This window comes from Apodemus sylvaticus, chromosome 6 (assembly GCF_947179515.1).
Source record: "Apodemus sylvaticus chromosome 6, mApoSyl1.1, whole genome shotgun sequence".
Taxonomy (NCBI): Eukaryota; Metazoa; Chordata; class Mammalia; order Rodentia; family Muridae; genus Apodemus; species Apodemus sylvaticus.
This window is the reverse complement of record NC_067477.1, coordinates 107,094,268-107,120,811: the sequence shown is the minus strand read 5'-3', so window position 1 is coordinate 107,120,811 and position 26,544 is coordinate 107,094,268. Positions and strand designations below refer to the sequence as shown.

At 35.8% G+C, this 26,544-nt stretch overlaps 1 protein-coding gene and 1 pseudogene across 4 annotated transcripts in view; one reads left to right on the top strand and one right to left on the bottom strand.

Moving 5' to 3' along the window:
• The window catches only part of Smc6 (structural maintenance of chromosomes 6), a 59,136-nt gene that overhangs the window by 7,452 nt on the left and 25,140 nt on the right, over positions 1-26,544 (top strand). For 2 of the 4 annotated variants that reach the window (XM_052186100.1, XM_052186101.1), the window contains 18 exons: positions 535-652; positions 2,746-2,851; positions 5,927-6,063; positions 6,686-6,747; positions 8,724-8,804; positions 9,775-9,876; positions 12,128-12,247; positions 12,345-12,443; positions 15,381-15,527; positions 15,918-16,006; positions 16,172-16,336; positions 16,835-17,013; positions 17,634-17,838; positions 20,367-20,481; positions 20,820-20,980; positions 22,802-22,937; positions 23,923-24,003; positions 24,915-25,085. In XM_052186100.1, the coding sequence (XP_052042060.1) occupies positions 535-652; positions 2,746-2,851; positions 5,927-6,063; positions 6,686-6,747; positions 8,724-8,804; positions 9,775-9,876; positions 12,128-12,247; positions 12,345-12,443; positions 15,381-15,527; positions 15,918-16,006; positions 16,172-16,336; positions 16,835-17,013; positions 17,634-17,838; positions 20,367-20,481; positions 20,820-20,980; positions 22,802-22,937; positions 23,923-24,003; positions 24,915-25,085 (2,274 nt within the window). The other 2 variants (XM_052186103.1, XM_052186102.1) reach the window with 2 other exon arrangements.
• Positions 12,325-12,498, bottom strand: LOC127688272 (uncharacterized; annotated as a pseudogene).

The window sequence follows — 26,544 nt, the reverse complement described above, 5'->3', positions numbered from 1 at the left end:
AATTCCATGTTCAGAATGTGACCAGATAGTAGTCCTCTTTCAGAAATATTCTAAAAAGTTTTATGTTTTGTAGTTCTACTCCATAGTACTTCTCAGGGAAGTGGAGGAATTGTTCTATGCCTCCCACAGTATTGAACAGCAATTGAATATATTTTTTGGTTGCAACACAACTGCAAGTCAGATGTGTGCTACCAGCATCTATTGTCTAGAAAAGAGACTTAGGATTCTGTACAATGTTCTACAATCCACAGGACAGACTCTGTAGCAAAAAGAATTTGACCAGTAGTAGTGTTAATATTGCCAATGTTAAGAAAAAGCTTTGTGATATATTTGCTAGATCTTTTAAAGATAATAGAATTAGTAGTTTCCTAAAGAAAATTCCAACTTTATTTAATGTTGGTCATTAAAGTTACTATTGCACACTTGATATAACTGTTCATTAATAAATACTGCTGGTCTGTTAGATGCTTGGGTATTAGTAATGGGTGTATTAGAGTGATTGATTTTTTTTTTTAATTCCTTTATTGTTAATAGACTGCAGCAGAAGTTGGAATAATTGAGAGTATTCAGCTAAGAAATTTCATGTGCCATTCAATGCTTGGACCTTTTAAGTTTGGTTCTAATGTCAACTTTGTTGTTGGCAATAATGGAAGTAAGTGTCTTCGCCCTCTTTATACTCTACTCTATGATAGTGCATGAGCTGACTATTAATGCTGATAGATAACTTAGGTCTATATGGCTTCCCAGAATTTACTCACTTTGCACCTAAAGAAAATATTGAATTAACCTTAATTGTGTTACTTAAGTAGTAGGTATAGGCATGTCCTGTTTGTTGTTGTCTTTTAAAGTTAGTTATTATTTTATGTGTATGACTGTTTGCTTGCATGCATGTATGTGAACCTCATGAATGCACTGCCCTCAGAGGTTAATCCTTTAGAACTGAAGTTACAGATGGTTGTGGATGTTGGGAACTGAACCTGGGCCACAAGTGTTCTTAGTCACTAGCCACACTGTCTTCTTTTTATCTTTCTTCCATTATTCCTTCCTTCCCTCCTTCCTCTCCCCCCTCTTCCATTTTCTTAAGATAGAATTTAAGTTATGTAGTTCAGGCTCACCCGAAACTACTAGGCCAAAGGAGCCCTCTGTTTCCTCAGTAGAAATGTGTCACTGCAACCTGGTGTAAACACTAGATAGAGTGCAAATGAAGTGTCTTATAAATCCAAACTCAGAAGTAACAATTTTGTGATTAGGGGATAGGATATATTTATGCTGGTACTTGAAAGAAACTTAAAGATTCTTTAAGACTCATTTGTCATTAAGTTGAGATGCTCTAGGCACAGATGGCTCATTTCTCCGATGTTCAGAGGATAGAAGATGTATATGGAGAAGGAGGCTTAACCTTATGTGGTTTTATATGGTACATGGTGGGGAAAGACAAAGAGTTATATTCTATGCAGTACTGTTGAGGGTCTTAAAGGCGTGATAAAGATTTTAGAGTTTTATTCAGATGTCAGAGGGTAGCCAGTTAAACATTTTTGAGTAATTGATTGCTACATTGTGGCAATTGATGGTAGACAAGCTAGGTATCTGTGTGACTGAGATAGTCAACAGTACTACCACCTAGAACAGTACTGGACAATGAAATTAGGTATGTGTAGCAACACAGTTCCTTTGGTTATTTTAGTGCTACCTTTGTCATTTGGTAAAGAAGGAAGAGATTTGGGCAGGAGAGAGTGAATAGACAAAGTATATTACAAGGAGGTTGCAAAGTGTAAGAAGTAAAGAATCATGAGTTTTTTTTAATAAAAGTTTGAATGATTTCTTCTATAAAACATACCTGGTAGTAAGGAAAAGATAGTAAGAACTTGAAGGGCATTCCAAGTACTAAATCAAGGCAATCATTAATTTATATTGCCTAAATTTGGCAGTATGTTGTAGAAATTGTTAACTGATTAGTGGATGATGAAATTCAGAAAATAATTACCGTATCTGTGAATTAAGAGATTTTCAAAGTGGAGTTTTGGTGTTTTATATCTTTTAGAATAAAAGGAATTATACTTAAAAACAGTTAAATATAAAAGAGCTAGAAAATATTCAAATTAAAGGTAAAATATTCAATTAAAAATTTAAAATATTAAGTTAAAACTGGCAAAATATTGAAGTATGTGATTTTTAAAAGTTTTTCTCAGTTTAATGTGTTTAATGAATATGTGTGCTGATTCTGAGGATGCATCATATAGTGAAAGAGTCAGCGGTCTTTCCCATGTGGAGGTTTTGGTGGTTTGTTGTTGTTGTTGTTGTTTTTTGTTGTTGTTGTTTTACCTGAGAGCTATTTTTAAGTTACTGTGCCTAAAATTTATCATGAAAGGAGTAGCCACAATTAAATTAATAGCAAATTATATAAATTAATTGCATATATAAATGTAATTAGTAGTTTTATTTAGTAGTTTGTACAAAGATGATAGATTGAGTTTCAGGTTGGAAAGATATTGGCCATTTCCTCCTCTCAATATTGTGTGTAAATATCTGGTATCTGAAATGTATGAGTTTTCCCTACTGGTGGTAGTGAGGTAGTTCTTGATGTATAACTTTTCTTAGTTTGCCACTTTACCACTGGAAGAAAATTATAACTGAATTTGTAACATTGAACTTCAGGTTGAGACAAATTCTGGGATCTTTTTGAATGAAGTGATAAAAGTCAGCATTTTCTGTCTCTGACAGAGTTTTCAATATGTGCCTTTTTAGGTGGGAAGAGTGCTGTGCTCACCGCACTCATAGTCGGTCTTGGTGGAAAAGCAGTTGCTACCAACAGAGGATCTTCTCTGAAAGGTTTCGTGAAAGCTGGGCAGAAGTAAGTGGTACCTGTATGAGTTTAGTTTTTCTTTCTATTTCTTCCCTCAAATTACTTCCCTACAGCAGTTTCCCCTCCCTCTCTCCACGCAGTCCCTCTTCCTCATGTCCCCTCTTTCCCAGATCTCCTCCATTTCCCTTCAGAAAAGGGCAGGCCCCTCAGGAATATCACCCAAACATGGTGTGTCAAGTTGCAGTAAGACTAGGCATATACCTCATATTAAGGGTAGATGCTTTTGTTCTCTAGTAAGAAGCATGCTTTAGAACCCTGGAAAGCAGGTATGTCTGCGGGAGGGGGTTTGTGTGCTAGTCCTTTATTCTGCCCTTGTTGCCAGCATGGCCTTCTGCTTCCTGTTGTTTTCTCCTAAGTAGATAGCTTGTAGTACTTGATACCATGCATTGTCCGCTTAAACTTGTTACTTTTATGGAAGAAATAGCAGCAACAAATAGCAACGAAAATAATTTGAGGATTACCTCTACATCTTAAAGGGTCACAGGATTAGGAAGGTTGAGAACAACTGCTTTTATTATAAAAGATTGGTGTATTATCTGGGAAGGTAGACCAGTGCCTAAGAAGTGGGTAGCTAAGTTTACAAAGTGAAGGACTTGGGGCCACTAATTTAAAAGTATGAAATGTTATTTCAGACTTAATTTTCTTCTTGTCTGGCTATTTTTATGTGTGTATGTTTGGGACCTTTCTTCTTTGGGTCTCCTCTCCCACCTCTCCAGTCCCTTTTCTTGCTTGGTTCTGCCTTACTTTATGTCATCTGCATTCTGTCTCTTATGATAACTGAGTCTGTGACTTTCATCTATGGAGTTTTTGTTTCCTTTCTTATTCTTTGTCTTGGCCGCTCTGAGTTTATGTGTATGGACATTTACTAATATTTTAGTTGGTTATGTGTGTAGAAAGGGAGTTTTGTCTGTTTCTCTGATTTAGTCAATGACTGGGGTATATGGTTCTTTCTGTCAGTAGGTTAGGTTCACTTCCCTAAAGCTCCTGTTGTGTGCTCCTACATTTCTCTTCAGACTTCATCATCTCACCAGTGTTCTGCACCAGATTGGTTTCTCTGAGACCGCGAAGCTATAACTAATGAAGCATCATTTTTTTGACTTGGTCATGTTGAAATTTGAGTTAAGAAAAATTTATTTTGAAGTCATTTTAGATTTGCAGAAGTGTTGCAGAGATAATATAGTGTTTCTTCTATATTTGTCACCCACCCAGCTTCCCTAATGTTGATTAAGGGTTATTAACATGTCCCTAAGGAGTCTATATAATTCACATTAATGAATGTACTTCTTAACTGATGTGTATAGGCTTATTTCCCTGAACTTGAATTTTAAAAGAGAACCTGATTGTTCCATGCAGGCTTACATATATTCTACCCAGGATTTGGAAATGGGGATATAGACTGATGGGTGACTAAGTCCATCTTGCCAAGAGGGGGGTGAGGGAGTATACAGGAGAGCTGATGAGTACCTCCTGTCACATCTAGTGTAGAGTGAAGCTCATTTTCAATATGTTTTCCTGCATTTCCTGTAAATGTTAAAGGATGGTGTTTATTGACAAATCTATAAGTTTGTCAAAGATTTTATGTAATTGCTAATTAAAATAGTTTTATATGAGATACTTAAATGAATTGAGAAATACTGCCTGCTTTTATGTGTTAGACAAATATTTGTCCTTTCACCAACATATGTTTCTGCCACTGCGATTTTAATGGAAGTTGAAGTAGGAAAAGAAAGTTGATTTTACTGTATACGCTTGCTTGTTTTTTTCTGAGACAAGCGTTTCTCTTTTGTAGCCCTGGCTGTCCTGGAACTTGCTGTATAGACCAGGGTGACCTTGCACTCAAAAGATCCACCTGCCTCTTTCCCAAGTGTTGGGATTAATGTATATTTTTTAGACACATACACACACACATCTTAGTTATTCTTCTGCTCTGATAAAACACCATGACCAAAACAGTTTATAGAAGAAAATATTTAATTGGCTTGTGATTCAGAGGGCTAGATTCCATAGTGGTGGAGCAGAGGCATAGTGATAGCAAGAGCTAAGAGCCTACATCTTGATCTATAGATAGGAGGCAGAGAACTGGGAGTCATACAAATTATTTAAGACCTCAGTGCCTTCCCTCAGTGACACTCCCTCAACAAGGCCATACCTCTCTAAACTTCCCAAACAGTTCCTCCAGCTGGGAACCAAATATTCAAACATGAGCTGGTGGGGGCCATTCTCATTCATACCTCCAAATTCCACTCTGACCACAGGCTCATAGCTATATCACTGCAAAGCAGCTTTGGTTAAACTTGCTCATAAGGAACAAGCTAGGGTGTAGCACCCTTCCATGGCCTCTGCCTCAGCTCCTGCCTTCAGGTGCCTACAGTTTGTGTTCCTGCCCTCATATCTTCATTAAAGGACTACTACAGTGTGAAAGTGTTGCATAACTTGCTTAGCCTGCTTGTGTGAGAGCCCATGACTACCAGCCCAAAGAATGGTACCACCCACAGTTTCCTTGGCTATTCTCTATCCAGGAAGGGAATAGCTTCCTTTATAGCAAGTTCAAGGCCAACCAAAAGTTACATGGTGAGACCTTGTCTCAGATGGGGGGAGGGGTACCCTTGTCAGTATGATCCTTGATTATATAATTCACAGTTGTAAGGTAATATGTCAATTATAACTAAAACTAAGTTTTGATTTTTCGAGACAAGGTTTCTCTATGTACCCCTAGCTGTCCTGGAACTCTTTGTATACCAGGCTGGCCTCGAATTCACAGAGATAACCTTACTCTGTCTTCAGAGTGCTGAGATTAAATTGTATGCTGCCATCACCTGACTGAAATAACCAAAACTTGTACTAACACAATTTTGCACACTAGAGTCAATTTTTGATGATTGTTCTCAACTTGTATTTTCTGTCACATAAGAGTGTCTCTGACAGACACACATAATGATAGACTAAGACCCTTGCTAATCTTTAGAAGCATTAGGTGGATAACTTAGAGAATTTGAAAGTTTCCCTAATCTAATGTAATTGCATTGTTCCATCCTGTAATTTTGGTTAACCTCATTGTTTCAGCTCAGCAGATATCTCAATAACATTAAGGAACAGAGGAGATGATGCCTTTAGGGCAAATGTGTATGGTGACTCTATAGTTGTGCAGCAACACATTAGCGTGGACGGAAGTCGATCTTACAAACTAAAAAGTGAAAAAGGTATGTTGGTTTTCTTATTTCTTACAAAACAATAGTAAACAGTTCTGAGAGTTGTGATTGTCCCTACAATATCCTCCTAGTCTCTTGTGATCTTGTTTTGTAATCTGCTTGGTTGTAAAACTAGTCTCTCTCTCTCTCTCTCTCTCTCTCTCTCTCTCTCTCTCTCTCTCTCTCTCTCTCTCTGACACACACACACAAGTATGTGCATGTATTATACCTAGTTGTTAGGACATAAAGTCAGCTGTGTTTAACAGAATTAATTTGAAGTAAGCTGTCATTTTGTTTTCAACTATAGATTCCCCCACCCCCCCTTGATTCTGTGACTTAGAGCTAGCAGAAAGTAGAAAAGGGCACAAAGGAAGGAGGAGGGAGTGTCTAGTTATTGAAGAAGATACAGGCTGGAGCCACAGGAAGAAATATGCACCATTCCTGCACGTGGGCTTTTCCTTCCTCTCTGTTTGGACAATGACTTGTGTGTCACTCTAATACTACATGTATTTACTGCTATTTTTTTGTTTGTTATTGGCATGACAAAAGGTGCTCAGTATTTGCATTTTATAGATAATTGTATATTTTTCCCTGCATTTCATATGGAGACTGGTCTTTGTGTTTTTATAACCAGGCACCGTGGTTTCTACTAGGAAGGAAGAGCTGATTGCAATTCTTGACCATTTTAACATCCAGGTAATTTCTAAATTTGTTTTTCAGGTTAGTTAATGAAACTATCATTTTATTGGCATGTATATAAGTAAATAAGATGGCTTCATGAGGAGATTGATAAAGAGTATGTACTCCATTTTTGGTGAACCCCCTTAAATTTGACTAATTTAACTCATATTTTTAGTACATTATTTTTGTTAGCATAGTTAAGAATATCTTATTAAAATTTACTTTAATAATGGCATGAAATTTCTGTGCAGTAAAAATTTCATAGCTACTCATAGGCATGAACTGTGGAAGGGCTTCTGATCCAGGGTTGGTGGCAAGGTATCTGACAGTAACATTAGGTCTTATTTTCAAGAAGTCAGATATAGTCGGGCAGTAGTGGCGCATACCTTTAATTCCAGCACTTGGGAGGCAGAGGCAGGTAAATGTATCTCTGTGAGTTCCAGGCCAGCCTAGTCTACAAAGCTAGTTCCAGCACAGCCAGTGTTACACAGAGAAACCCTGTCTCCCAAAAACAAGCAAACAACCAAAAGAAATCAGATATAATTAAGATCTAGGATTGGACAACATTTTTTCTTGTACTCTCCCTCTTTTTCTTTCTTGGTTTTTTGAAATAAGGACTCAGTATATAGCTTTGGCTGGCCTGGAACTTGCTGTGTAGATCAGGCTGAGATCCTCTTTCTGCCTCCTCTTCCAAGTGCTGGAGTTAAATATACACTGAACTGTAATCATTTTTTAAAGCAATAAAATGCACCAGAATTTTACTTACAAGAGGATGTTTACTTTAGAAATAAAGAACAAAAACAGTTATCATTTTTAATGGTAATAATGAAAGTTTCAGTTTCTTTTGTTATAATAGTCCTGTATTATTAACTTTGAATACCATTTAACATCATGTATTGCTTTGTTACTAGTTCCATAGCTATGATTAAATAAGTACTTGAATCTTTTAAAGAAAAATTTGTAATTAAAGCCTTTTTATATATTTTAGTAGTCAATTGTAATTTTGTTTAAGCTATGGCTTATTTAAAATGACTTGTGCTCCAAATGTTAAATAATGTATTTTTCCATTGTTTTTCTATTCTCCTTATAAAATTATAAAGACATGAGAAATCTTAAGGCACTGATGTGAAAAAACAGTGGTTCTGATCACAGATAATTGGGTTGAACTTCTTTTGTGTAATGTACAAGCTCACCAAATTGCCCAAGCTATGCAACAGGGGTAAGGATAGATAAAAATGCAGGAGAGCGGATTCACATGCTAAATATTTACATATATTGTCCTTTGATGTCAGTAACATGAAAAGCAAAGCCTATTTCCTTTGTGTGTGGGCGTGTATGGGGTGTATGGTATGCATGTTCATAATGTGTGAGTGCTTGGGTTGGGGTTTGGTATTCATGTACATAGTATGTGAATGCTTTTGTTGGGGTTAGGGTTTGGTATGCATGTGCATAGTGTGTGTGTGTGTGTGTGTGTGTGTGTGTGTGTGTGTGTATAGGGCCAAATGGTATCCTTAGTTGCTTGCAACTTTATTGAGTCAGCATTTCTCATTGAACCCGAAGCTTGCCAGTTCCTAGCCAGCTTGCCCTGGAGATGCTTTGTCTCTGCCCCTAAATGCTAGGGTTAAAGTTGGCTGCTTCCTGATTAGCTTTTTACATGGATTCTGGGCATCTGAATTGCCCTGTTCATTTGAGTGCATAGCAAGGGTTTTAGCCACTAAGCCATTCCACTAAGCTTTGAAAAAAACCAAGAAAAGCACAAAAGAGGCTCCTTGAACTTGTAAGTTCTGTAGTAGAATATTGAGTATGACTACAATATATTTTGGTATTGTTCAATATTGAAACATAACTCTGTTAAAAATGAGTAACTTTTTTATTAGTCCTAATGTTATAAACTTTGATTACAGCTTAGCTTTCTTGATTGACCATTTGGTTTGGTTTAAAGCATTAAAATGAGTATTTTTTTAATGCCTTTACTAAAAAATTTGTTTCAGGTGGATAATCCAGTTTCTGTTTTAACACAAGAGATGAGCAAGCAGTTCTTACAGTCCAAAAATGAGGGAGACAAATACAAAGTAAGATACTAAACTAAATACAAATCTAACTAAGGTCATGCTTTCATGTACTCTTGCTCATATAATGGGTATTGAGATTTTTTTTTTCCTCCTTCAGAATCACACACTTAAAATAATATTGTTAAAACAGATTTAAATTGCCAAGTAAGATGTAAGTACGGGGCTGGAGCGATGGCTCAGTGGTAAGCACACTGAGTGCTCTTCCAGAGGGCCTGAGCTCACTTCCCAGCACAAGAGATGAGCAAGCAGTTCTTACAGTCCAAAAATGAGGGAGACAAATACAAAGTAAGATACTAAACTAAATACAAACCTAACTAAGGTCATGCTTTCATGTACTCTTGCTCATATAATGGGTATTGAGATTTTTTTTTTCCTCCTTCAGAATCACACACTTAAAATAATATTGTTAAAACAGATTTAAATTGCCAAGTAAGATGTAAGTACGGGGCTGGAGCGATGGCTCAGTGGTAAGCACACTGAGTGCTCTTCCAGAGGGCCTGAGCTCACTTCCCAGCAACCACATGGTAGTCACAACCACTCTCTGCTGGGGTGTCTGGAGACAGTAGCAGTATATTCATGTACATAAGATGATTAGGGGGAAAAAAGATAATTCTTATTTTTTTGAATTTGAGTTTTTATTCTAAAAGAATAGATTATTATTTTTCAAATAATATTTGAGGAAATATGATGGAATAGACAATTGGCCCCTAAATAACCTAAAAATGAACTTTAAACCACACTTTAAAAGATTTTTTCTGGGTTGGGGATTTAGCTCAGTGGTAGAGCGCTTGCCTAGCAAGCGCAAGGCCCTGGGTTCGAAAAGATTTGTTCTTGGTAGGTTTATGTGTATGCTTACATATTTAATGCCTTTTGTGTAACTGTTTTAGAACTCTTGAGGGCCAAAGTTTTCTTTGTTTTTACACTACAAGCGTACAAAATCCTAATTGTATTTTTGTTTTTGTTGATACAGTTCTTCATGAAAGCAACCCAGCTCGAACAGATGAAGGAAGATTATTCATATATTATGGAAACAAAAGAAAGAACAAAGGAGCAGATAAATCAGGGAGAAGAGGTGTGTAAATACTGCAAACCTTTTTGAAATGAGTTCAGTTTCTAGCATGCTTAAGGTAAAAATATCATAAAATTATGTTCCTATTTATATTCTGTGCCTTCTTAATGAATGGCATTTTTGTTTTTTGTTTGTTTGTTTGTTTTTGTTTTTCGAGACAGGGTTTCTCTGTGTAGCTCTGGCTGCCCTAGAACTCACTCTGTAGACCAGGTTGGCCTCGAACTCAGAAATCCGCCTGCCTCTGCCTCCCAAGTGCTGGGATTAAAGGTGTGCGCCACCACTGCCTGGTATGAATGGCATTTTTTTGATAGCATACTGAAGTATATGACATTTAATTTTTATACCTAAGGTATTTGATATCTTCATTTTTGTTTTGTAATAATGGGTGTATGTGTATATGTATACATACACGCACACATGTCTCAGTTCCCCTTTTAGACTAAACTAGAAGATACGATAACTTATATTGTATGATACTTCATGTATAACTAATTGGTTGTGCAAGGCATCACTGATTGTCAGTATAAATAGTTTGAAAGTGTTATGTTAATTTATTTTGTTGGGTACAAACCTTAAGCTGATGTTAAAAATAATATGCACTCTTAGTATGTTGGCTCATCACATCAGCAAGATACTAACATTTCGCAAGTGACTAGAGGTTTGCTAGCTGCTGTCACATCAGCTTAACATTGGTGCCTTAATATTTTAGCCACTAGGCTAATTCATTGCTTCAATCTTTGCCTTTTTTGGTTTTGGTTTTAGTTTTTAAGTTAGGGCTGGCATTCCTGGAACTCACTGGAGACCAATCTGGTCTCAAACTTAGAGATCTGACTGCCTCTGCCTTCCTAGTTGGAATTAAGGTGTGTGCTACTATTTTCAGGTGAACCTTTGAATTTTTAAATTACTACCATCAGTCATATCCTGTTTCATTTTGTTTTATGCAACATTTTGAGTGGCTTTAATGGTAATTATCAATCAGGAAGTTGGTTATATTAATTAGAAATATAGGAGTAAAGTCTGATCTTGATAGCATTTTTGAGTCCAGATATGTAATATATTTTATTTAGACCACTTAGGAGAGCAGGAAAGGCAGACCAACTCTGAACCATGAGAAGTCATGGGAGCCATATAAAGCAAGGGAAGAGAGAATTGAGAAGGAAGTGGTCATGGCTGAGAGATGTAAACATTACAGAACTTCTCACTATTAAGTTGCAAAGTCGTCGCAGATGTCTGTGACAGGGTAGGTTTTAGTAGTGAGAAAAATAGGAGCCAAATTTGTCGAGCTAGGCAATGGAGCAGATACAGATAGTTTTCATGAAACTTGGTGAGAAAGGAAATACTTTTGGAAGTGGAGTAGTAGTGCCCAAAGATAGAGAATAGGGGTTTTGTTTGTGTGAAAGAGAAATCAGACTATCGGGTCCAAAACAGAGAGTGGATGCAGACTAGACCTTTTTGATACCCAGGACACCTTTCTTTTTTTGCACCAGTCATTACAGGTAGCGTGTATAGATTTGAAGGTAGCAGTGTTGAATATTGCTGAGCTTTCCTGTTTGCTGAGTTGCACAGCCTCTGAAGGCAAAGGCAAGGAGAATTAAGTTTGGAAGGCTTTGGAGACAGATGGAGATGATCTTAATAAAGGAAATGTAAATTGGATAGGGAATCAAAGCACATTTATAGCATTAAGGCCTGGTTGAATATTGATATAAGAATGAACAGGACCATTCACACAGGTGCAAAGAATGTGAGGTCTAGGAGCCACCTAATAGCCTGTTCTAATGATAGGATGTTGTGTATTTGCTTCATTTATTATTGAAAGAGAATTATGACTTGTTTGATTTGGGGGATTAAATTTCTTCTCTTTCCAGTATCTGGGATAGTTTCTGGATACTTGGTATACTTTGCTTGGAAGATCAGGCTTGTCTAGCCTTTCAAGGGGAATTTAGGGATAGGGATGTATAGATAGGGAATTTAGAGGGAAAATGAGAGGGAAGCTTGAGGTCTTCTGTAGTCTTGAACAATATTTTCCTCTTAAGATTTGATCATTTTTATAGTGCATATAGCAGAATTATTGTACTTAGCACAATTGTACAAAAAACACCTTTGTTTTTTTAATTTTAAGTTTTTATTTTTACTTTAGTGAAGTCATTTTCTAACACTTTTGGGTAGTAACAGTTTAGGCATCATTTTAAATACCAGATACATAAAATGTTTCCTTCTGATGTTAATAAAAATTTATCTATTTTTTTCTTTTAAGCGACTTACTGAACTAAAGCGCCAGTGTTTGGAGAAAGAGGAACGTTTTCAAAATATTGCTGGTTTAAGTACAATGAAGACTAATTTAGAGTATTTGAAACATGAAATGGCTTGGGCAGTGGTAATTTTCACTCTTGCTTGTTCATCTATATTCATGTATAGCATTCACAGACTTCATTACTGTTAGTGGTAATCATTGGTATATGATTGTGTTTCAGGTCAATGAAATTGAAAAACAATTGAATGCTATTCGAGATAATATCAAAATTGGAGAAGAACGTGCTGCCAAACTTGACAGGAAAATGGAAGAGCAGCAGGTACTTTGAGCCTCCTCTTCTACACTTGATCTTAGCCAAAAGGCCAAGAAGCAATGAGCCTCCTCTTCTAAAGATGTAGTTAAGTCATGAGATTGCTGGGACTGGTTATGACCTATGAACCATCTGTGTATTATCTGTACTCAAATCTCTTGAACTTGGACCAGACCTTTACTTTTCCAAAGACTGCTTAGCAACTGCAGCTGTCATTTGAAACAGAATTGTCTTTGGCTAGAATAACCCTATCTGAGGCTCGAGCTGCTTGCTGACTTATCATGCTTCTTTGCTAAGAAGTCAAAGACCACTTGAGAAATGTAGAGGCACTGAAATAACTGTCGGGTAGAATAGCACTAAAGTTAAGTGTTAGTAATCTGAAGAAATTAGAATTGAAAACTTTTAAGAGAACAGTAAAATGATCTAGAATCTTGATTTTGTGTTAGATATTTCCTGTTTATAGAGTTTGTACTAGATAACTTGTCAGATTTATTCAGGTGGATTTTAACCTGAGATTTAAAATCTCATTAGAAAATATTGTATCTGAAAGTTTTTAAAGTCATGAAATCCTTCACATGATGTAAAAGTTGAATAAAGTGGCAAATCCTGTCTCTGGGGGATTTCCAGAAGACTTTCTTTTTTTAAAAACAAAACAAACAACAAAAACAAACAAAAAACTAGTCAGCAGGTCATATTTTGAGTTCTTGTGAAGGAACTCTTTCTTGTTCCTGAGATATAGAACTCATATGCTGTGCCATTCACTTGTTTAAAAATGTAGTTTAGTGGATTTCAGTATATTCACGGGCTGTGCAACTGCTTCATAGAGATTCCCTGCACTGTCTTGCTCAAAGTGGAACTTGTAATTTTTTTGATCTTTATAGGTAGAGCTTATTAAGATTTTCCTACTCCCAACTCCTTATCACCTGATGTTAAATCATACACAGTTCTTTGGTGAACATATAATTTTACCTTATTGACTAAACGCAAACTTGTATACTAATAAGATAGGTTTTTACACAGAGAATTAAATCTTGGCTCAATATTTAATTCTGTGGGATGTATAGTATCTTTAATTTTTTTCAGAGTTGATTGATAATCTTGATATCTCGGTGCTGAGTATGACATTTTTAATATAAATACGCAGTATCAAGTAGTAAAAGGCTAGGGAATGTTGTTAGGAAGTTATTTAAAAAGTTCTCCATAATTAAGCCTTTATGTTGCTATAAGAACAGAAAACTATATACAATAAAAATACTGTGGTTCATAACATAAAACTCTCAAGCCTGAGTTGAGGTGTGTTTTAGGCAGGTTTGTTGGTGTTGTGTGATATAATGGGTTAGTATAGTGCAAAGTGCATGTATTATGTGTTTAGAACTAAGTCAACAGTGAAATTGAATGATCGGCATGAGCAGGTACTGTCAGGAACACCTAGAATTCATTATACATTTGGTTTTCCCTTAATTTTTGGTCATTCAGGAGCATTTTATGTTTGCCACAGTTTTTGGGACTTCAGCATTTCATTTACATGATGTCATATGGGGTTGCAATTCAGTTTAAGAAGCAATGCTTTATAAAGTGGCCCTTCCTCATCCTACTGTTATGCCAGTATTTTATTCACCTTTACTTAAGAAATTCCTACCCCAGGTATGGTTGCAGTATTAGGATAGAGTCTGCCCCAGCTTACTGCTTCTTGTCTTTCTTCAAGAGAACAGATGTCTTTGCTTTAAGGATTCTGTTGTTAATCCATATATGGAAAACTAGTAGCATTGAATAGTAAATTTGCTTGGCCAACTAAAAAATGGAAGTTCAATCCTTCCTACTACTATTATCTTGTCTTTAGTTAGGTTTTTTACTGCTGTGAACAGACACCATGACCAAAGCAACTCTTATAAGGACTTTTATTGGGGCTGGTTTACAGGTTCAGAGGTTCAGTCCATTATTGTCAAGGCAGGAGCATGGCAGCATCCAGGCAGGTATGGAGGAGCTGAGAGTTCTAAGGCAGCTAGTTGATTACTCACTTCCAGCTAAGAAGAGGGTCACACCCACAGTGACATAGCTATTCCAATTAGGCTGCCTACACCTTCTGAGAGTGCCATTCCCTGAGCCGAGCATATACAAACCTCTAATTTTGTTCCTGACATAATAGTCCAAAATTTTATCCCAAGTATGTTTACTTCTTGGCCGTACTTCTTAGCTTGTGGTAGAGAAAGTCCTTAAGTACTTCCTTCAGAGGTATTTTCTAGTCAAATAATAAAACCCAGTTTGAGTAATAGACAATCAACTCATTTTTACAAGCCAGAAGTTGTGAAAAAAAGCTGTGGGCATTTCTTCTATGTAATCATTTGGCATTTCTATAATTAAAAAGTTGTGAAGGGTAAGGACTATTTTATAGTCCTTGATACCTTTCATTTTTTAAATATCGAATTTATTTGTATGAGTGTTTTGCCTGCATGTGTATCTGTAAACCACATGCGTGGCTGGTGCCCTTGGAGGCCAGAAGAAATAGTTATATCCCCTTGAACTGAAGTTACCATATGGCTGCTGGGAATTGAACTGGGACCTCTGTAAGAACAGTAAATGTTCTTAACTCCTTAGCCATCTGTTTGATTGCCTAATACCTTTTTACTTTAACGTTAAAGACTTCATCTCATTTATTTGCTTGTTATGTGTGTACATACATATGTTATGGCATCCACAGATGCCTTGCATCATGCCAAGGGATCAGAGGACAACATAGAGTCAGTTCACTTCAGCATATTCATTCTCAGGTTGAACTTTGGTGGTCAGAATTGGCACTGGGTGCCCTACCCATTGAGCTATCTCACTTTGCCCATACCTGATATTTTTAGTAAAACTAATTTTATTACAATATGAACTGTTCATAATTTTTATCTTTTTCTTTGCATTAAAGGAAAATAACTACACTGATGTTTTTTCCCCTTAAAGGTCAGACTTAATGATGCAGAAAAAAAGTACAAAGATATACAAGATAAACTAGAAAAAATTAGTGAAGAGACAAACGCACGAGCACCAGAGTGCATGGCATTGAAAACAGACGTCATTGCAAGGACAAGAGCCTTCAATGATGCCGAGGTGGGAAGAGTCTTCTAAATTTGAGTAGTCAAAGCTCTGTTAAACAGAATAACTGTTGTGTTAGCTTCTGCTTGTCACCCCTCCCCGCCAACACCACCCAGACAGGATCACTCTGTGTTGTATAGCCTTGGCAGGTTTAGAACTCAATCTATAGACCAGGTTAGTCTCAAACTCAGAGATCCACTTTCCTTTGCCTCCTGAGTCCTAGGATTAAAGGTGTGCCCACCACCACTGAGTCTATTAATTATTTTTTAAAGTAGTGTCTTTCTATCTAGATCAAAATATGTTGCATTCACTCATTAAAAAGTGTGGTTTCAAGTAGTTATGGGTATGCTTTGATGGTATGTGTATTTCTACATGTTACTAAAATATGTTGACTTTTTTTTTTAGGTTTTATATAACCGTTCCCTAAATGAATATAAAGCATTAAAAAAAGATGGTGAACAGCTTTGTAAAAGAATTGAAGAACTGAAGAAAAGGTAGTACAATAAAATTGAATTTCCACATTAACTGTAGTGATTAGGCACTGTGGAGTGCTGCATCTTTGTGTCAGTTTTAATGAAAGTTTCTTACAGTGGCTTATGCTTTTTAAATCTTAATGTTTTTATTTAACATTTTTTTCTGTGTTTTATTACTCTCTTCAGTACTGATCAGTCATTAGAACCAGAGCGATTGGAAAGGCAAAAAAGGATCTGCTGGTTAAAAGAGAAAGTAAAGGCCTTACAGGATCAGGAAAATACAGTCAATCAGGAGGTTGAACAGTTTGAGCAAGCCATAGAAAAGGACAAACAAGAACATGTCCGACTTAAGTAAGTTCATCCTTTCTACTTATTTGAAAATCATGTGATTCTGCTATTAATATGAGGAGAGAGAACTTTTTTCATGATAGGAATAAAGGTCCTTTTGAACTTCCTTTGAGTCAGACTCTCACTGAGTAATCATGAATGGCCTGGAAAGCTCAGGATAGAACAGCTTGACCTTCTACTCAGACATATACTTGCCTCCCAAGTGCTGGCATGGAAGGCCTATGCCACCTTACCTGAACTGATAAAGATGCAGTAAAATTGTTTGTAAGACTTGTACATTTTAGCAATCTGTGGGATTCCCAGTCCATTACTGTTGCATTACTTCTAATGTGAATCTTGAAAACTGTTGGCTACTGTCTGGTAACTCAATCATTTGTAAATAAAATTCTCATTTTTAGCATAGCAAGATAATTAGTTAACATGGAACTGTTGTGGACAAAGTGCTAATATTTATGAGTAGCAGCACATAATGTGTTTCCATTCTCTGCCATTTTGTTTTAGGAGAGAAGATATAGAAGTAAGACATACACTCAACTATAATCAGAGACAATTGAAAGAACTGAAAGATAGTAAAACTGATCGACTAAAAAGATTTGGTCCTCACGTTCCAGCTCTTCTGGAAGCAATAGATGATGCTTACAGACGGAGACAGTTTACCCATAAACCTATCGGCCCTTTAGGTATTTGCCACTATTTTTGAACATATCATTAATATAAGTTCTTAGTTCTAGGAAGTAGTCTATTTAAGCTAGCTATCTAGTTATGTATAAGCTTTAATTATACTAAAGGGTTTTGTCAGTGGGGTGGGAGAGACAAAAGTCTTGAACTCTCAGTTCCAGCCCTCCTGCCTCGGTTTCTTGAGTGCCTCAACTACGGGTGTGTGTTAGTACTCTTGCCTCACATAGTTAAATGTAGTGAGAAAATCACTCTGAATACCTACCTTTCCTTTTGTTCTTTTGAAATCTAAACCAGAAGAGACAAAATTTAGGGAAAGAATTGTAATCAGTTAACCAGACAACCTGTAGACATGAAGCCGTAGAGAAGACAGAACACGAGCAGCACTACTCTCCGCTCAGTACTCTGTAAAATGGCTTCCTTCTCACTTGTTCATTTAGACAATTTGATCTCCAGTCCCGTCGTCTTTTAGTTTGAAAGTCCCAGCTCATTTATTTTCATTTGTTTCTATTTAGGGTTTTAGAAACTTTTTAATCAAGTTCTTCTAGGGAGTGTTCTCTCTGTAGTACAATATTACTTAAGTGTTTATAAATCCTGTGCTCTTTTTGTGGGGGGTCACTTTTAGGTGCTTGCATTCATCTACGGGACCCTGAGCTTGCTCTGGCCATTGAATCTTGTTTAAAAGGACTTCTGCAAGCTTATTGTTGCCATAATCATGCTGATGAAAGAGTACTGCAGTCGTTGATGAAAAAGTTTTATCCACCAGGGACCTCTCGGCCACAGATAATAGTTTCTGAATTTCGTAATGAGGTATATGATGTGAGACTCAGGTAATCAGATAAATACTGTTTCTGGTTTTGCTGAATTGTGTGTACAGTTAGAAAGATGTTTCATAGGATGCTTGGAGAACTGTTCTCTTCTAAAGGGGGTGATAGCAAAACTCTTATTATCTCTAGCTGGCCCGTCCATTTTATAGAGAGATATGTGAGCTTGGCACAGCGGTGTACACCTATAGTTCTAATTACTCGAGATATTTTGAACCTAGGACCTAGAAACCTACTGCAAAATTAAAACAAAGGTGAAATAAAATAAATATATGAGTCCAAGATTGCATTTTGAAAATTTTTTTTTATCTTCACTTTTGTCAAAATAATACCGTTTCTGGTTATTTTGTAGGTCTATTAGTACCACATTCATTTTTGAGTAAATTTGTGTAGAGGCACTTACTTACCTTTGGTTGTTTCTAAGCATTAGTAAAATGGATCATAAAATATAGGATATAGGTTAGCTCAAATGAGGGAGGCATTAAGTTATTTCTTAGGTAAGATAGAAGAGATGTTAAGTGACTAGCGTTTTAACTAATGAATTCATCTAAGGACAGAAACACTTAATTGCAATTGCATATCTTGAAAATGACCCAATGGATGGCTACACCTGCACTGGTGACCTGCATGACTGGTGGGTGCCATATGGGGAAGGAGGAAGGTGTTCTTTAAAGTTATATGAGGAAGAACGTGTGTTTTTATTAAAGATTTATTTCATTTTCTTAACTATCAGGAGGTAAGGGATCTTGGTTTGTACAAATGAGGACTGTTCCTATAGTGCCAGAAAAGGAAGCTTGAGTCTCTGGAGCTGAGTTAAAGGCGTGCTGGCGTCCTCTGTAAGAACAGCTAGCACATCTCACCTCTGAGCCATCTCTCTAGCCCTTGTTCATTTATTTTCGGACCAGAAAGAAGAGTCCTGAACAGTTGTAGGGACTGCTGTGTGACCTGCTATGGGGACCCTTGGTGAAGGGGAATCCTTATCCCTGTCAAGTTGGCGTGTGGTTTTCTAGACTGTTTGCAGGGATTTAGCAAAATAAATAAAGTCTGGTTTCACAGTATAGTGTGAAAGGGTGTAAAGAGGAGCTCAGTTTGCTGCGCAGTATATTTCCAGTTTCCTGGGACGGGGGTGAGTTCATATACTGAGAATGAGGACCTTGGGAGTTGCATAGGAGGCTTGGAAATTATGCTATTAAAAAGTTTAAGCTAGTTGCTGAGCATCACTGAGGAATTTGAGTAATAATACTCCACTAAAGATATGAAACTTATAATAGTTGCAGGATTTTTTATTAGTAATAACTTCTTTATAGATATCAGTTAGAATGTCCTTTTTTTAAAATTATAACTGAAGGAGGTAAGGATATAGGTTAGCTCAAATGAGGGAGTCATTATGGAAGTTATTTGAATGTGTGGGTATGACAGCAGGAGAGAAACAGTTGAAGGTACTCTTAAGAAATTAGTTAAAAGTATGAGAAAATGTAGCCCTGGCTTTATGAAGTCTTCAGGCTTAATAGGTGTAACCTAGGAGGAAAAGTTTCGGTAAGACTGAGAAATTATAGATTCATAAAACAGGTCTGAGTAATTACAGAGTCAGTGTTTTAGTTGGTATCAAGTATAAGGTTCTAAAGTACAGAGTTGTTGAAGCAGTGGAAGGATTTAAATTATAGTATTTTTATTGTTGACCGGCTATGATAAGAGCCTTGAGTAAGTCTAATAATGTTGAGCTGATTTAAGTGTTCTAAAGGAGACTTGTGTATATATATATTTATGTGAAGAACTTTGTAAACTATGGTTGAAATGTTAATATAACAATGGTATGTTTCAATGTAAAAAATATCAGAACTATTAGGACATTGATTGTATCAGATACTTACTGTATCAGATACGATGTGTTTTATTCATTTATAAAAGGATTGTTGGTGAGCAAGCTCTCATGACCTGCTTGCCTCAGTGATGGGCTTACAGCTCTGTCCAGCTTTTTATGTGGATACTGAGCATTTGAACTTCATGCCTGCAGATTAAGCATTCTTGCTGAGCTATCCCCATTGCTGTTATTCAGTAAAAGTTATTGAGCTAGTTAAGATGTGTTTTAATTAACTTTTATGTCTATGTATTGTTATAGGAGAAGTAATGACTTACAAATTATAACTATAACTACTTTAATCAATTTTGAGCATGATAGTTGTGAGTTTGGGTTTTAAATATATATTGCCTACTTTAAATTTTACCCTGGCCACTTAACTATCTTGAGGATGTTAGGGAACTTGTAAGCTCTCTGACGTATCCTCATCAGAAAATATAGGATAACGTATGTTATAGTGGTTGTTAAGAGATTACACAAACTCATATTTCTGTGTGCTTAAAACAGTGTCTTCTTAACACTATTTTAATGTAATTGTTCAGCAAATAAACCTCTTAAAGATAAATGTTCAAATATCAGATATTTTATATTCTCTGTAGTCTAAATTACATACTTGGCTTTTTATGTGTGTGAAATTTGCTTGTGTTTAAAGTTTGTTGTACCCTTTGTGTCCTAGAGCTGCTTACCATCCAGAGTTTCCAACTGTTCTGACAGCTTTAGAAATAGACAATGCTGTTGTTGCAAATAGCCTGATTGACATGCGGAGCATCGAGACAGTGCTGCTGATCAAAGTAAGGCCAATAGTTCATGTGCTTTATGTGGTTCCTGCCATTTAAAAATTCTCATAACTAATTTTGTTCATAGATATATTTCACTATTATACTTTTATCTTATGGGAGAATCTATAGGATAATATAGCATTGATTGGTTTGTGTATTTTGTTTCCTAAGAAACTGTTGTCAGTTTTGGTTGTTTGTAAAATATTTCATAAATATATTATTATTATGGAAATTATTTCGATGTTTAAATAAAAATAGTTGAATTTTCTTACCAGTGAGTAAAAGTTCTGAATACATCCATCAGAAATATTTTTGCAGTGTTTTAAAAAATATATACTTTTCTATTCTAGAATAATTCTGTAGCTCGTGCAGTCATGCAGTCTCAAAAGCCACCCAAAAATTGTAGAGAAGCTTTTACTGCTGATGGTGATCAAGTTTTTGCAGGACGTTATTATTCATCTGAAAATACAAGACCCAAGTTTCTAAGCAGAGATGTGGATTCTGAAATAAGGTTTGAATTACATGCTTCACTATTTTATTCCCACTGTCCCCTTTGGGTTCCATTTTCTGTGATTTATTTTGTGTTATGTCTTAAAATTTCTTTAACTAGATGTGAAATTCAGCACTTATTTTGATAACAGTATTTAGGACCAAATTGCATAAAATATCCTTAACAGTTCTTCTATACATTGTTACCTGTCCTCAAGCTGTATGTTCTGTGCTAAGCATATGAGCTAGTGCTTGCTTGGGCAGCATGCATACTGAAATTGGAACAACATGGAGAAGACTAATGTGTCTCCTGCAAAAGGCTACTTTGCACATTCTGAAGCATTTCATGTTGAAGAAATAAAGAATGCACAGGAGCTGTATCTCATTTATAGAGTTAAACTGAGAGAGCAAGAAAGGAGGTCAGTTGATAGATTTAGGCCTGGGAAAATAGAGCTGAAAGAGAAGACAAATTGAGAACCTAAAAAAAAGGATCATGTTCAGATTACATACAGTGGTTTATAGAAAACAGATTTTGATACTATACTGCTGCCATTTGATGAATTGACACTTAGGTATGAGTTAATGACTTAGAGTGTGTTTAGGATAAATTAATTTCAGATAAAGGGCTATTGCTGCTGTCCTCCTGCTTGGCCAAGGCTGAGGAGAAAGAGTACTGCTCCATTCATGAGGTTCAAGAGTTATCCTCCAGCATCACTCCAGAGGAGGGCAAGAAAGTTGTGCCAAAATAAAAGGATTCTAAGTGACTTACATGTGGAAGCAAAGGAGGAGTTTGTTCCGTTTCTTTTTCAGATAGTGAATACTTTTCATGTGATTATTAAAGGTAGCATGAAGTTATTTCAAGGTTTTGGAGATTTAAAGTTTCTTGATAAGTGGTAGAAAAAAAGTTGGAGGAAAAAACAATGCACCAAGTGGATCCCAAGGCAGCCAGTCTCCCATTAGGAAAGTATGTATGATGTGTAAGCAGGCTCTCAGAGTGCTTGATTACTTGTCTATTAAATTGAACTGAATGGTAAAAAGTTTGATAGACATTACCAAAATGTGCTAAGAGGGAGTGGGTAATTTATACATGAACATAATCAATAAATCATTAGGTAACAAATGTTCTTTGTCCATGTATAAACTAGTAAGACAGAACACTGTGTAGCATTTGCTGGACTGCTGCCAAGAACCTTTGTGGTTTTGGCATTTGCCATCTTTATAGTCCATCTCTTTGTCCTTTTTTTCTTCTTTTCCATACATATTCTTAGCATTTTTTTCTTAAACAAGAATTGTTAAGCTATTTATATCTCCTCGTGTGTGTGTGTGTGTGTGTGTGTGTGTGTGTGTGTGTGTGTGTGTGTGTGTATGTGCATGCGCACACATGCATATGTTTACTTGTGCGTTTACTTGCACATGTGCACACATGAACCCCCAGCTAGCCTAGCTGGTAAAAACATTCTTCCAGAACCACATCTGTATTTCTATAGTTGTGAGGGAAAATATCTTGTCCTATTCATATTTATTTAATGCTATAATATGGTCTATCTTCTTTTTGAGGGATTGACTATTCATCCTATTTCTGCTTCACCTAACTCCATGCATAATTCTTAGAGCATATAATTTGTATTATAGCACTTGCTAATCAAATAAGTAAAACTTTTTTAGATGATTTTTTTGCCATTTCTGTTAGTTTTCACTAATAACTAACTTCTTAATTTGATAGGATTATACAACTGCTTTAATGGAATAGCATTTTGCAAATAGGTTCTTACAAAGAAACTTTTCTTGTTGTAAAGGAGCAAGATATCTGAGAGTTAAAGTATTTTTTATCTTCTCTATCAAGTGACTTGGAGACTGAGATTGAAAATAAAAAGGGCCACATAATAAATCTTCAGCACCGTCTGACTGCCCTTGAGAAAGATATTAAACGCAATGAAGAACTCTTAAAAAGGTGCCAACTACATTATAAAGAAATAAAGGTAAAAAACCTAAATAATAGCCTTTGGTTTTCCAACTTATGTTTCAGAGTTAATTGTATAATTTTGTCATTCATCTTCTCAAATATTTTACTTCAAGCCAATCTTAGGAAAAGTTTTCAATTATGTGTTACATTAATTACAGTTTGTTTCTATTGCTGTGATAAAGCATCATGACCAAAAGCGACTCGGGGAGGGAAGGTTTGTTTCACGCTTAAAGTTCTACAGCAGAGTTCCTCATTTAAGGAAGTCAGGGTAGGAACCCAGGGCAAGAGCTAGAGGCAGAAGCGGGTGCAGCAGCCAGGAAGGATGCTTCTTACTGAGGCGCGTCCATTCTGCTTTCTTGGAGCACTCAGCACCACCAGGTCAGGGTAGCACTGCCTATGTTTTTTTTAAAATTAAGATTTCTTCTTCCAGATGACTGTAGCTTGTGTCAAGTTGATATAAAACTAGCCAGCATACATGTGTTCTATCTATTAATACTCCTAGGTTTTAAAAAAATGAACATAAAATTTTGTTTCTTGATGACCTTAGGTACAGTTAAACACTGCCTGTAAACTTAAGAGAAAGCATTAGTAAAAATTGTGGAAACATTACAGTGCTTTTCTTAAAATAAGTTTAACTACACGGACCTGCCAGGCATTATTTGGCTATTTGGGAAACACTGGATTTTTATAGTAATCTTTCAATAATTTGAAAATTTGGGTATTTTACGAAATCATTTTCTCTTTCTGACTTGACAATGTGATCATTTTGAATCCTAAAGTGGATTTCTTCTATCTTCTTTGTGTAGACATGGATTAAGTAAGATTGATGGAGGTGGACTGCACGGGCATGCTTGAACCTCCTTTGGTTCATTTAATAATGGTGTATTCCCTTTGTTAACTACTACATGCTGCTGTATTAGATGCATAGTAGATCTTTGTGGTTTAATATAGTCTTTCAAGGATATTTGTTTTTATTAAATTCTGTATGCTTCCTTTTTTAGATGAAAATAAGAAAAAATATTTCTGAAATTCGAGAACTCGAGAATATAGAAGAACACCAATCCGTAGATATTGCAACCTTGGTAAAATACTTTTCTTCAATTTAAATGTTGAAGGATAAAACAGCAACTTAGCTTAGTGGCTCACAAGTCTTACTTTTAAATAGATCCTTTAATCGTAGCTATCTTTATGATTGCTGTTGCCATTCATAAAACATATGAGATTTTACCTGAAGTATGGCCTTTGGAATTTTTAATGTTCTATGTATGTGACTTGCATGCATAATTGATTTTCCTTGTACCACATAAGGTAAATGTTAGTTTCTCTGCAAGGGCTGAGAGGTCAGGAGTATGTTTTCAGTCAGTCTGAGTTGATCTTTGTGTATTTCATTTTCTGGGTTCATGTTCCATCTTAATTTTTTATGTGTTTTTCTGTATTTTAATTTTTGAGCTATCTGTGACATACAATTTAACTTTTCCGGAATGCAACAAACAAGCCAAATCATTCATGGCTTACCCTATGTGACTGGCAGTGTATACCTGCTGTAAGCAGTGGGCAAAGCAGGAAGGCTCCTGTGCTGCAGAGCTTTAGGCTGTTGAGTTTTGTTAGTAGTCATGTTCCTGCTTTTTATCTTTATTGATAAACTACATTAAAGATATAGGTTATGTCTTAATTTTTTTTTTTTTTTACTTAGCCATTATCACATTGTCACAAAATACATACTGACATATGCTAAGTATATCTTGACAATGTGATAGCTTTTGATTGTACTTTGAGACTGAATATTTTTTTTACTTGACTGCCAAATGGCATTCCTTCTTTTGAACCTGTCTGTTCTACTTTATAAACTCTCATTTAGGTATGTAAATATTTTGTTTGCTTTTTTGTTCATCTTAGCTCTGATATTTGCTCTTTTCCATTCCTCAGAATTGTCTATATATTTTTTTCTTTTGGATGACATTTAATTTAACACTCTATTTTAAAATGTTAACAGGAAGATGAAGCTGAAGAAAATAAAATAAAAATGCAAATGGTGGAGAAAAATATGGAGCAACAAAAAGAAAACATGGAGAATCTTAAAAGTCTAAAAATTGAAGCAGAAAATAAGTATGATACAATTAAATTGAAGATTAATCAGCTCTCAGAGCTAGCAGATCCACTTAAGGTATTATATAATTGTTATTCTGTCTTCTATGTCTTTTATGTTAGAGATTATTCAACAAACTCATTGTAACTTGCCTTAAAAATTCTTAGTGATCAGGTATAAATATAAACACAAATTGTTGAATTAGGTCAATTAATACAAAATAGTCTGCTCTTGCTTTTAAAAAAATAAATAATTTTATAATAACCTTAACTGCTTCTTTATCCAACAGAAATAGCAGAAGGCTGGTCTTTTTGAATGCCTGTTTCTGACACTGCCTGAACCTTCCCATTTCTCCATTGGTTACTCATGGCTTAGCAACTGTGAAAGGCAGCCTGAAGAAAAATGATACTTAACCCAATTATCAGCACTGTGCAGTAGCTTTAAGGCTGATGTCTTTGACATGTTTTGAAACAACACACAACATGCATATTTCTCACTATGCAACCTTGGATGGCTTTAAACTAACATACCAGTCCACTTCTGCCTCCTTAGTGGTTGGATTAAAGTCATGGCAATGTGCTGATTTTCTTTGACTTTATTTTTAGCAGGTACTATTTGTAAGTACTAGATTTGTGGAAATAAAATGAGCTGAATTTAATTAATTGTAAATATTAAATTATTTATAAATAAATTAATAAACGGAATTTTAGGCCATAGTTGATAGATTTGTTGTTCTGTACCTTATTGTCAATGCCATTTCAATGAGTAATTCTCTGTTTTCAGAATTTGAAATTTTATTGATAAAGCACAATTCACTGGTAAATGAACTATTAGGGATGTGCAATTTAAACATTAAAGTAGAAGGAAAACAAAAGATAATATTCATTAAATAAATAAGAAAACAGAAAATAAGCATTAACATACAAAAATGCTAAGAATGAAAAAAAGACAAAATTAGTATTTTGTTTTAAAATAAGGAATGAAACTAGTAAATGTCAAAACCTGAAAAATATGTAAATAGAATTTTTGTCTCAAGAATTGCAAACAGTAAAAGTAAAGTAACATTTAAAATCTTAATGCTAACAATGAATTGAACAGGGTCACTTATTCTGAATCGTGATGTGCCAAAGCAGAGTAGAACTAAGATTAGTAGATAAATTATGTACTCAGAAACTTAAAGGCTGAGAGGCAAGCTGTGTTTTGGGCTTGTTTCATTTGTCTGTGTCTCTGCTTTGTATATGTGGCTGGGACAGACATGGGGCTTTCCATACGCCATGTAAGCACTGTACCTCTGAGCTGCTTCTCTCTGCTTATGTTGTATTTTCTTGTGCTTTGAGTTCAGTTTTGAATCCTCTGCTTAATTAATATGAAAGATCAAACAAGCCCAGGACTTGGGAGTTCTTAAGAAAGTTCAATAAAAGGCAACAAGAATTTTCACCTTAGCTCTCTTGCCTTGGCTTCAAAGGTAGCAGCTGTGTCTTTTGGTAAAGCTGTTTGTAATGAAGTACTAGCAGGAAGTTTTTCCTCCTCCTCCTCT